Source organism: Dendropsophus ebraccatus, chromosome 3 (genome assembly GCF_027789765.1).
Source record: "Dendropsophus ebraccatus isolate aDenEbr1 chromosome 3, aDenEbr1.pat, whole genome shotgun sequence".
In the NCBI taxonomy this organism is placed as follows: Eukaryota; Metazoa; Chordata; class Amphibia; order Anura; family Hylidae; genus Dendropsophus; species Dendropsophus ebraccatus.
Window position 1 is genome coordinate 131,658,815 of NC_091456.1, and position 12,067 is coordinate 131,670,881.

The following is a 12,067-nucleotide window of genomic DNA, read 5'->3' on the forward strand; positions in this document are numbered from 1 at the left end:
TATAGCATTGCACTGTAACACAAGTCACATGCCCAATACTAAAAAAGCACACTATGTATGTGTGGCTATTTTCCTTTATTATAAAAAAAAAAAAAAAAAAGACCCCTTTGTATCAGGAGAGGCTAAGCTGCAGCTTACCCTCCCTATACAGAATACATGAACACACAGCCGTGCCAAACGTTCCTGTCTATGGGGAGGATGAGCGGCGGGTGGGAGAAATAACTGATGGCCCAATGACCATTCAAAGATTGGCATTTAAAGGTTTGTGTGGACCTTTAGAGAGCTGAGCATGACACAGGAATTCCCAGAACACACAACAGTAGTGAGGATATGTTCACACATGTTTTTTTTTTTTTTTTTTTTTCCTCCCCCCCCCCCCCCCCCCCCCCCCCCCCAATCCATATTTTTGGATGACTGTCATTTTAAGGCAAAAATACGCCATACTTTGGTAATTACGACTGTAAATAAAGAGTGATCTTTTATGGTCCTAAACATGGCCTAAATGTGTCTATACACAATTTATGAAGTTATTTGCTTCTTGCTGTGTTCCCTGTGTATGTGGGCTCTGCCCCTCTTACAAATGATCAGCTGGGTACCTGTTGTCAACACCCTACCTGTATTGATGACCTATATTGAGGGTAGGTTATCAATAATTTTTTTCTGGAGGTGGTCGGGTGACTGAGATATGAGCGCCCGAAGCCCGGCGCGTGCACTTCTCAGATGAGTCCAACGCTCATAGAGAATGACAGGGGAGTCCGATACTCCGTCATTCTCTGAGTGTTGGACTCATCTGAGAAGCACGCGAACCAGGCTTCTGGTGCTCATATCTCAGTCACCCGACCACCTTCAGAAGCGGGATCAGGTGAGTATAGGGTGCTCCAGCGGTGGGTCGAGAGCCTGTCACCCCCCCGTTACTGCTGCTCATAGCACTTGTGGGCCACTTAGTCGTTATTCTAACTTTGTTACAGCACTATGAGGCATCCTGATGAATACTTAAATTTTTTTTTTTTTTTTAATTTGTCCTCCTGCAGGAAAAACTTACAAAGGGCATCAGTTTTCTTATCAGCAAAGAAAGTCAAGTGAAAACCCAAATATCAGAACTGGAGGTTTTAATTCGAAGAACTGAGGTAAGCTAGGTAGCAACCTATCTAATACACTGGTTTATTAAAGGTTTTGTTGGATTGTACAAATGTGTGTATTTATGTAGTTGCTTTTTTGACATTGTGCTGTTTATCACAGTCGCTACTTCATCCTGTGGACCAGCCGAGTTGTGAGCTGGCCTCTGTTGGTGACACATTACTGCTAGAGATGAGCAAACCTGGAGCATGCTAGAGTCCATCCGAACCCGATCGTTCGGCATTTGATTAGCGGTGGCTGCTGAAGTTGGATAAAGCCCTAAGGCTATGTGGAAAACATGGATATAGTCATTGGCTGTATCCATGTTTTCCAGACAACCTTAGAGCTTTATCCAAGTTCAGCAGCCACCACTAATCAAATGCAAACGATTGGGTTCGGATGGACTCGAGCATGCTCAAGGTTCGCTCATCTCTAATCACTGCTCTCTGCACTTGTTTAGCTGGCTCATGTGCAGTGTCTGTTCTAAGCTGTGCGTGCACCTTCTAGGATGTATCTGTAACACTTTATACTTTATATTTATATATTTATTTTTTTTTGTAGCTTTTATGCATTTTGTATAATATATTGAATGTGTGTGTATATAATATCCATTATATTTACACTTCTTTAACATTTCTTGAATCTCATACTCAAGTTAAAAAAATGTTTTTCCTGCAACCCTATCTTTCAGAGCAATGGGGATCGAGCCATAGAAGAGGCTACATACAACTTTGATAAATTATTTAGTATCTTGGAAGAGCGAAAAGCATTTGTGCTGCAATCCATAAAGACTTCCCAATCTTCAAGATTAGAAAAACTGCAGAGTCAACTGGAGGAATATCAGGGCCTTTTGGAGAACAATGGGCTGGTAGGATATGCACAAGAAGTCTTGAAAGAAACCGATCATTCTTGTTTTGTGCAAACTGCAAAGCAGCTACACACCAGGTATTTTTTTTTCCTTTTGTCTTGCACACATATTTGTCTTATTGTATTACAACAGCTGACTGACACTATATAGCAGTAGACATCTGAGAGTAAAGTGCTAGTTGTGGAGCTAGGGCTTGGCGATTAATCGAATTAATTTGCCCAGAAGGTTAGAATTGATTTTTTTTTTGTGAAAATCGTAGACTTGATATTCACAAAAAATCATTGTGGGACTGAGGTGAGGTGCAGGGTGGGCGGGAGGGGAGTTGTTGGGCTGATGGTGAGGTGCAAGGCGTGCGGCGTGTCAGGCAGGAGGTGAGGTGTAGGGTGGGAAGTGCGGTGAGCTGCCGCGACTGGCCTGCCCCCGCTCCTTACTAGCGTCCCGTTCCCCTCCCGGCCACACATGCAGGTCCCTGGTCTCTGGAGGAGGCTGCAGGGACTGCAGTGGTGATAGCGTTGCTGCGGGTCCTGAAGCTGTACAGCGGGATCTTCACCCCCCCCAATCCCGTTGTACAGCTCCAGTAATGGCAGCAACTCTATCGGCACTACAGTCCATGCAGCCTCCTCCAGAGACCGGTGACCTGCATGTGTTTTCCGGGGTGAGAGGAGGAGTAGGAGGAGGGCTATGTGCACTCCTGTCCCAATAACCCTCAGCTGCCCCAGTCACCCTCAGTAACCCTCAGTTGCCCCAGTCACCCCTCATCTATACCTGTACAGTAATACCTCGGTTTTTGAACGCTTTGGAACTCGAACTGCTTGGTATTCGAACGAAAATTTACCCAGAAGTAGTGTTTGGAATTTGAACTTTGCTCGGTTTTCGAACGTTTTTCGAACCTTTTTGCGAGCGTGGATGGTGGGTTGTACCTGGCGAGTTAAGCAGTGGTGAGGCTTCACATACAGTACAGTGCTGTATAAGACTGCTGGAGTGTATATACAGTGCAGTAGTAGTACAGGCAGTGCACCACCATCTCCCATAAATTACAGTGCTTGGATGGGGGGGACGCTATACAGTAAAGGATGGGTGAGGAGTTGGTGACTACTGTACTATAATTGCTGGTTCTGATGAACATTTCTTATGTTTAATGTCCTGTACAGTATAGTGCTGTTCTGTACTGTAGTGATTATACTGAGCACTTATCAGTGTAATAAATGAGTATTGTAGGTAATTATTGGTGGCTGCTGGAACCAATTAATCACATTTACATTATTTCCTATGGGAAGACACTGCTCGGTTTTCAAACTGCTTGGTTCTCAAACTGCCTTCCGAAACCAATTAAGTTTGAGAACCGAGGTACCACTGTACTACTAATACACCTCTCCTGTACTATCGCACCCCTCATCTTTACCTGTACTACTACACCACTTATCCACTTATCCACTACTACACCCTTCCTAGAAGATCTCCATAGAAGATCTCCTATAGTATATGGGGCACAGAGGGGGCTTGTCTACTACATGGGGGCACAGGGGGAGTGCTGTTACACTGGGAAGAAATTCAGTTGTTGTCTCAATCATTAAAATAGTATCTGACGCTGCAAGGAGAAAAATTTTCCGTTTAGCAAAAAGAAAAAAGTTCGTCCATTGTGATCATCGTCCAAAGAATTTTTTCAAAATTGAGATTTTATTTTTTGGCCATATTGCCCAGCCCTGTGTGGAGGTGCCCATTATGCCAACAAACTAAGGCCCACATAGGATAGCAGTATATTGCTGATTATAACTATATCTTGTTACCTGGTCTGAGATATTCATATCTATAATATATCTGTGATACATAGTCTGAATTTGTTTTACAGGATTCAGAAAGCTTCGGAGTCTTTGAAAACCTTCCGGCCAGCTGCAGATTCCAGCTTTGAAGACTATTTTGTTGATGTGTCTAAGGAGGAAAGTTTATTAATTGACTTATCCTTCTCCAAAGGTAAAACTAACATGTTTCTTTAAGAATAGTCTTCCTCTAGCTTGCATCTAAATGGAAATGTGTTTCATTCTAGTTTGCATGTAACCTTAAGTGTGAAGTGGCTTTCACCAACTGATCAAGTGTTGCCCATATTTTCCATTGCACAGTATAACATTCTAGGCTGACTAGCCATTTGTTTCTGTGGCAATTAAGGGGCTTTATGCACAGATGTCCTATGATGGGTGGTGTTGGTGCTTGGGTGTCTATATACAATTAGAGAAACTTCTCATAATGCACCTTGTTACCCCAGGGATTATGGTGCTTGTTCCAGTAAAAAGTGATCTTTTGTAATCCGCGGATTGGGATAAGTGGGCGGGGCCTTACAGCCGAAGCGCCACCTAGCCCCGCCCCCAGCGTCACTAAGCCTCGTCCCCCTCCATGACGTCATTTCCGCATAGGCCCAGCTCTAGTGAGGGTGGAGCCTACACCTTTAGGTCGGCCCTTCCACTGGCTGAGGGGTGGGGCCCATGTGCCAATGACTTCACATGGGGCGGGGCTAAGTGGCGCTTTGCCCGTGAGGCCCTGCCCACTTATCCCAATCCAGATTCACAAAAGATCACTTTTTACTGGAAGAAGCACCATGCCTATGATACAAAATAAGGTATGAAAAGTGCAAAATTTACCCATTACACCTGTGTAGAGAAGTCAGAATGCAAAAAGGGGGTGACATTGTCAGTTTAAAAATACCTCCTTATTTACAGTGTTTATTGCTATGTCAGCTCATACTCCTATGACTGCAAGGTAAATGCTAAGTGCAGAGACATGGTATAGCACCCTGTGGATAGCGGGTCGCGGGGGTGATAATCAGATTGGGTCCCCTTTTATATGTTTGTACAGGTTGGTCACCATTGTACAGTGGGACCTTTTGTCCTTGTCTATAATCTTATATAGTCAAATTCTAGCACTACAGATTAATGGTGACCTGTCTCTGTGCTGACAGGTTCTTGATCAGTGAGGTACTTGTCAAAGTAACTGAGTTCAGCTGTGTCCCCATATTGAACTGCTTGTAAACTGTTCAGTTATACTGTATCAAATCAGTAGTACACAGAAACCATTAGTAGATACTGCATTTAGTATACATGTGAGCTAACAGATACAAGGTATTCCATACAAGTCTTAGCACTTGCATTATCGTGTGCTTGCAAAGGAATTTTACCCTGTGCCACTGTGAGTGTGGGCTTATGTACTCCGACAGGGTGTATGCCGACCGCTAGGAGATTGTAGCTAGATGGTGATAAATCCAACTAATCCCACAGTCTGGTCCCTCCTTGTGGCATTGTTCTCGCCTGGTGCTTAACCAGTACAGGTGTGTGTGGGGTAGCTGTGTGGTTTGACCCTGTATGTCAGTAGATTTTGTGGATCTACTGTACTGTGCTGGATTTGGACCAGAGTATCGGGTCCTGCAGTTAGATCGCTACTGAGTTCATCCTTCTGATCAGCTGATCGGTGTGTGATACCAGTTGTCAGATATACAGTGTGGCTGCCACAAAAGCTGATGTCACCTGCTATTCAAGTGCATGCTGGAGGTCCGCACAAGAGGGGAGAGTGGTGAGAGGCATGCATTATATTGTTAAGTTGCTAAGTTGTGCATACACTAGCTCAGGCAGGAGTTGATTCTCGCTTCCCTTGTAAAGTTTAGTTGCCGCTGGAATCCTGCAGGTTACCCGGAATTAAGGTGGAGAGTTTTAAAATTCGTACATGGTGCTTGGGTGTCTAGCACACATCTCCAGCGCTAATGGGCAAGAATAGAGATGAACGGATTTCCAGCGAAGTGGCGCTTTGTAATCCGCTCTGGATCAAGTCCTGGGAAACTCCTCCCAGTTTCCCAGGACTGGATCTAGCTTTTCCCAGCACCCTGTAAGGAGTGGCAGTCAGTTAAAAGGCAGCTGACTGACTGCACGGATTTTAGAGGTATCAAAGCGCTTTGGTTTGTTACTGTAAATTAGATCATCTCTAGCCAAGATGAGACTAACCTCTAATCCAAGCTGTAATCCTTTAGATGTCATGGTCAGTAGTGACTAAGGTGCCTAAGTGGTTTACAGAGGAATAGAAATAAGTAAAAAAACAAACAAACAAAAAAAAACCTAGTTTATATAGTGCTCCCACTTGAAGTTCCGCCCATCACGTAGGCTCCATTACATGCTGATGCAGATTCCATTGTCCACCCAAAGAAATGACCTATCAATTCTTTGGACGGACAGCGGAATCTGCCCAATCGTAGAATGGAGTCTATGGAGCTAGCAGAGAGGAAAGCTGTAGCACGTAGGGACAAGCGTCTGCGGGAATTACTCAGTGTGCATATACCCTAAAGGGACTATTTTCTCATTAAGGGTGCCTTCACACGTACCGTATCGCTGCGTTTTTATCGCTGCGTTTTTATCACTGATTATCACTGAAAATCATGTGAAAATCAAAACGCGCATGTAAAAAACGCAGCGTTAAATACGCAGCGTTAAAAACGCAGCAATACGGTACGTGTGAAGGCACCCTTAACAAAAAAAGTCCTATCCTCAGGATTGCAGTGGGTCTATCTACCAGCACCTCTGTCAATCAGCTGTGGCAGTTCTTAAAATTAGTCCTTACTCATTAATGACTTGTCTTTCTATGTCTTCTGTTTATATACTTAGCTCTAGATGTACCAGAAATTAATATGAATGAGAGCAAGGTCTATAACAACGCTAAGATCTGTTGGAATCAGCCAAATGATTCAGGTCTGGTGGACAGCTATATTGTTGAGTACAGGAAACTTGACAAAAATGAAGATCCTTCATGGAATGAAATAGAAGCGGCAAGTACAAGTAAAATCATCTCTGATCTAGACCTCAACAGCTCCTACAGTTTTCGAGTGCAGGGCCTTAAGGGCTCCATGTACAGCCCCCACAGCAAAGAAGTCATCCTCCAGACACCACCTGCTCCAGGTAAATCATGTGCATGCTTTTCAAAGCACTGAATCTTTAAAAACAAAATAACACTATAAACACCTCCTAGTCCTTAGGTAACTGCTTTGCTCATGTGTTCAAGTTAAACAAGATCCCCCTTTTTAAATGCCCTTTTAGGGTGCCTTTACACGTACCACATTCGCAGTGGATTTCATGCTGCGAGTTTGCAGCGCAATCCGCTGCGAATCCATGTAGTGTGAAGTTCAATGGGGTTACATACCCAAAGCAGCCCGTGGCCTGCTCCATGCCGCAGCTGCATGTGAGGTTCTCTGCAGGGCCGCACTGATTGGCTGATGGGGATCGCCGGGAGCCTTACATGCAGCCGCGGGGCCGAGCAAGTAATATATGCTGCGGGCGTCGGAGGTTTATAGGGGCCGGGTTACATACTCGCAGCAGAATGAAAATTCCGCACAGTTATGTAACCCCATTGAAATTCACACTGCATGGGTTCGCAGTGGATTTCGCTGCAAACTGGCAGCGTGAAATCCGGTACGTGTGAAGGCACCTTTAAGGGGTAGATCTTCTGCTCGACACTCCCTCTGTTGCTTATAGTCACCATAAAAGTTCCATCAGGTGGACATGACTTATCCATGATTCATTTGATGGCCACTCATTTTAATGGACAAAATGTGATCTTTCAGTGCTTGGCCAGGCACAACTTCCCTACTCAATATCTGCTGTTCACTGTGGGTATTAAGTGTTAAAGTGACTCTTTTCCCCAAAATGTTTGGACTGTCTATCTGCTTTTAATTAAAGATCTGTGCTTGGGTCCGTTCAGCAGGTGATAGTTATTGTTCTTAAACAACTTTTAAACTTGCAGCCCTGTGTCAAACTGTCTTGGCCTTGAGTACCCGTGCCTTAGGCCTCCACCGCCTTCACATCCCTCCTCCCTACCCTCTTCACCATTAGGAATGCCCCAGGCAGGATTTCTCCTATTCATAGTTTGTCTGAACACTGCACAAAAACACAACCACTTTCTTCTACAGCAGTGTTTCTCAACTCCAGTCCTCAAGACCCACTAACAGGTCATGTTTTGTGGATATCCCATACAATCAACAGCTGTGACAGGTGTGTTTACACAGAGATTTATCTGACAGATTTTGGAAGCCAAAGCCAGGAATGGATTTGAAAAGAGGAGAAATCTCAGGCTTTCCTTTATGACCTGTTCCCTGTTTGTCTGTTCCTGGCTTTAGCTTCAAAGATCTGTCCGATAAATCTCTCTGTGTAAACGCACGCTTACTGGTGCACTGACTATAATTAGATCACCTGTGAAATCATCAAAACATGACCTGTTGGTGGGTCTTGAGGGTGAGTTAAGAACCGCTGTTCTAGAGACAGCACCACTCTTGTCTCCGGTTTAGGTGTAATTAAAGGGGTTGTCCGGCGAAAAAAATTATTCACAGAATAACACACATTACAAAGTTATACAACTTTGTAATGTATGTTATGTCTGTGAATGGCCCCCTTCCCCGTGTCCCACCACCCCCACCCGTGTACCCGGAAGTGTGGTGCGCTATACATTACCTGTCACGTGCCGACCACGGTCTCCGATCCTCAGCAGTGACGTCTTCTTCGGGAGGCCAGCGGATCTTCCCGAGTGCCGGCCGCCCTCTGCAGCGTCATCCGAAGCTCAGCCGCGATTGGCTGAGCATAACTGTGCTCAGCCAATCGCGGCTGAGCAGCTGATGACGTGGCCGCGTCATCAGCCGCTCAGCCGCGATTGGCTGAGCATAACTGTGCTCAGCCAATCGCGGCTGAGCGGCTGATGACGCGGCCACGTCATCAGCTGCTCAGCCGCGATTGGCTGAGCACAGTTATGCTCAGCCAATCGCGGCTGAGCTTCGGATGACGCTGCAGAGGGCGGCCGGCACTCGGGAAGATCCGCCGAACTTACGAAGAAGACGTCACTGCTGACGATCGGAGACCGTGGACGACACGACATGCGGTGAGTATAATGCACCACACTTCCGGGTCTAGCGTGGGTGGGGGGAAACACGGGGAAGGGGGCCATTCACAGACATAACATACATTACAAAGTTGTATAACTTTTTAATGTGTGTTATTCTGTGAATAATTTTTTTCGCCGGACAACCCCTTTAAGCTTAATTCACTTCAATGGAACGGAGTTGCAAAACCTTCACCCTAACTGGAGACCCAAGTGGTGCTGTCTCTGGAAGAAAATGGCCATGGTTTTTGTAGCTCTGGATAACCCCCTTTAAGGCACATATGCAGTGTTCAGACAATGATGAATAGGAGAAATCCTGCCTGGGGCATTCCTAATGGTGAAGAGGGCAGGAAGGAGGGACGAGAGGCATCGCCGGCTGGCCTTGGGCACAGGCACTCTAGGCCACGCCAATTTGACACACTGCTGCAAGTTGGTTTTTTTTAGGACAATAACTGCATCACCTGCCGATCGGACCCCAGGATAGATGTTTGATTAAAACCAGCTATTCGACGGTACATGCGGTAAGGGGGATGGGGGGGGGGGGGGGACAGAGTTTCTTTAAACTTCTGATCAGTGTGCTGTAGTTAATTGAAACTGGTAAGCACGCACTGTAGAATGTTAGTGTCCCTTTCATTTGCAAAAACTTGCGAAGTAATATGATTGGCGAGGGTCTGGGTGTTTAGACCCAAGTCCGCAATTTTGATGTCTCTATGCTTGTAATAAAAGGGAAATTCTTGAAAACTGTAACATTCTGATTTTGTCTTGGATTCAAACTTGTTGTCTCATGGACTTTTCCAGCAGATTGACAGCATGCCAATTACACATTGCACACAATAAATCTGTAACACCTGCAACAAATCCATCATGTCTGATTGTGGCCACAGGGTGTGATCACACTCGGGTGTGATACACTTTCTGTAGACAACACTTCACTTTTGTTTTTCTGCTCTAATGTGTAATTGCCTTTTTTGTGATATTGTATAATGCTCTCACTTTTATGCAGTATGTGTTGTAGTAATTTATTTCATTTTTTTCCCTGCAGTTTTTAGCTTTCTATTTGATGATAAGTGTGGATTCAACAAGGAGCGCCTTATGCTCAATGACAAGAGGAACACTGTAGAAAGTGTAGCTGGCCATCCCCTGCTGTTTGGAGCAGAACGTGTTCAAGTAGGATGTTACATGTGCCTTGACTACATCATTGGTGATACTGGCATCACTAAGGGCAAGCATTTCTGGGCTTTCTCTGTTGAGTCCTATTCATACATGGTGAAAGTTGGAGTTGCTTCGGATATCAAGCTGCAAGAATGGCTGCATAACCCCCGTGACATTAGTAGTCCAAGGTAATGTAGAGCAAACTACATATAGGTGTGTGAATGGTAGGATTGTGTTAGTATAGTTTTCTTAAAGCATTAAAGGGGTTATCCAGGCTTAGGAAAACATGTCAGCTTTGTTTCGTAAACTGCACTGCTCCTGTCACCAGTTTAGGGAGGGTTTTGCATTTAAAGTTACTCTGTACCCACAATCTGACACTCCCCTCCCCCCCAAACCGCTTGTACCTTCGGGTAGCTGCTTTTAATCCAAGATCTGTCTTGGGGTCTATTCGGCAGGTGATGCAGTTATTGATTGTGGGTACAGAGTCTCTTTAAGTTCCGTTCACTTCTATGGAATGGATTTGCGAAACCGCACCCAAGCTAGGCTTTATGGGTGGGCCCTGTGGGGTTGGAGTAGCATGAAACCTAAAAATATGTGCAGTCTCTTGCTAGTCTCAAATTCTTCCAGATCACCCTTCGCCCTGAAGATGCATACATTCTACCCCTCCCCCACCACAATTATTTTAAAAGGTGTCACTAGCGTTGGTAATGACCATATTTATCTATGAGGGGATTCATGTACACTAGGGTGTAAAATGCATATAATTCAGAAAGCTGAAAAAAAGAAAGCAGAAAGCTGAAAAAATCCATGTAGCCGCCTCAAACCTCACATTCTCTTATGTGTGATTGAATGTGATAAAATAAAAATATTACGTTTTTTGCTTCTAGCAAAACGCATTCATTTGTTTAAACAGAGGAACAGAAGCCATGCTCCTAGCAACACATCTTATCCATCTCGGCTTAGTGTGTTATGAGTCAGTCCCACCCTGGGGGGTATTACACGGGACTGCTTCAGCTAATAGTGTAAAAAGAGAAATTGCTGAGAAATTACTTTTATGCTGATAAATTGTCTGCCTGAAAGCAAGCCCTGTGCATACGGAGATCTGTCTATAGAACATGCATTTTTAATTAACCCTTAGTGAGGTGGAGCCCTCATAATCTGACAGGTTTTCTTTTACACTCCTAACATAGCTTTAATTTTTTAAGAACACTCTGAACAATGAAAGCTTTGTTATGAAAGGTTGCTATGGGGGAACAATGGGGAAAGAAGAATTTTTCAACAGTTCAATAAATCTCTTGTAATCATATAAACTGTATATTCTGAGACCTGTCTTGGAAGTGGCATGAGCTTAATAAAGGAAGAATACGTAACCTATGTTTCTGATGTTTTACTTCTAGATATGATCAAGACAGTGGACACGACAGTGGAAGTGAAGACGTTGCCTTTGATTCATCTCAGCCTTTCACCTTGGCGACTATAGGAATGAGGAAGCTTTTCATCCCCAAGGCATGTAATGTTTCCACCAGTTATGGGGAGCGCATTCTCCCTCTTCCTGGCCGAATAGGAGTTTGTCTGGACTACGAGAAAGGCAAAGTGGGCTTCTACGATGCCACCAACATGAAATGTCTGTACGAGAGAGAAGTGGACTGCATCGGCACAATGTATCCAGCGTTTGCATTGATGGGTGGCGGAGCAATCCGTCTAGAGGAAGTCATCACTGCAAAACACTTGGATTATTCTCATGAAATGTAACAGAAACCCATTGTCATGTTTATTATGCGCCTGAAACCTCCAATACATTTCAAGATGTCCTTAGTGCATCGTATGCACCTCAGTCTGATTATTTTTAGATGTAATTTCGCTGTCCGTGTTTTAGCTGAAGGCCACTGGAATAAGCCTTCAAACCTAGTATATATGTTTGTCTGAATGTCTGTCTCTTAAAATGACTCTCCTTAAAGGGCTTTTTTTTCTTTTTTGGAATGAAATTGCATATTTTAATATCTAGAATAGTTAAGTTCTAGAATAGATGATTTAACA

The 12,067-nt window shown here is 44.4% G+C and overlaps 1 protein-coding gene across 2 annotated transcripts in view; it reads left to right on the forward strand.

The window, feature by feature from the left end:
• The window catches only part of TRIM36 (tripartite motif containing 36), a 41,401-nt gene extending 29,542 nt beyond the window's left edge, over positions 1-11,859 (forward strand). For both annotated transcript variants that reach the window (XM_069962694.1, XM_069962695.1), the window contains 6 exons: positions 1,032-1,127; positions 1,808-2,061; positions 3,834-3,955; positions 6,622-6,912; positions 9,921-10,218; positions 11,428-11,859. In XM_069962694.1, the coding sequence (XP_069818795.1) occupies positions 1,032-1,127; positions 1,808-2,061; positions 3,834-3,955; positions 6,622-6,912; positions 9,921-10,218; positions 11,428-11,782 (1,416 nt within the window). In that variant the 3' untranslated portion in view covers positions 11,783-11,859. The remainder of the gene's footprint in view (positions 1-1,031; positions 1,128-1,807; positions 2,062-3,833; positions 3,956-6,621; positions 6,913-9,920; positions 10,219-11,427) is intronic.
• Positions 11,860-12,067: the final 208 nt, after the last annotated feature.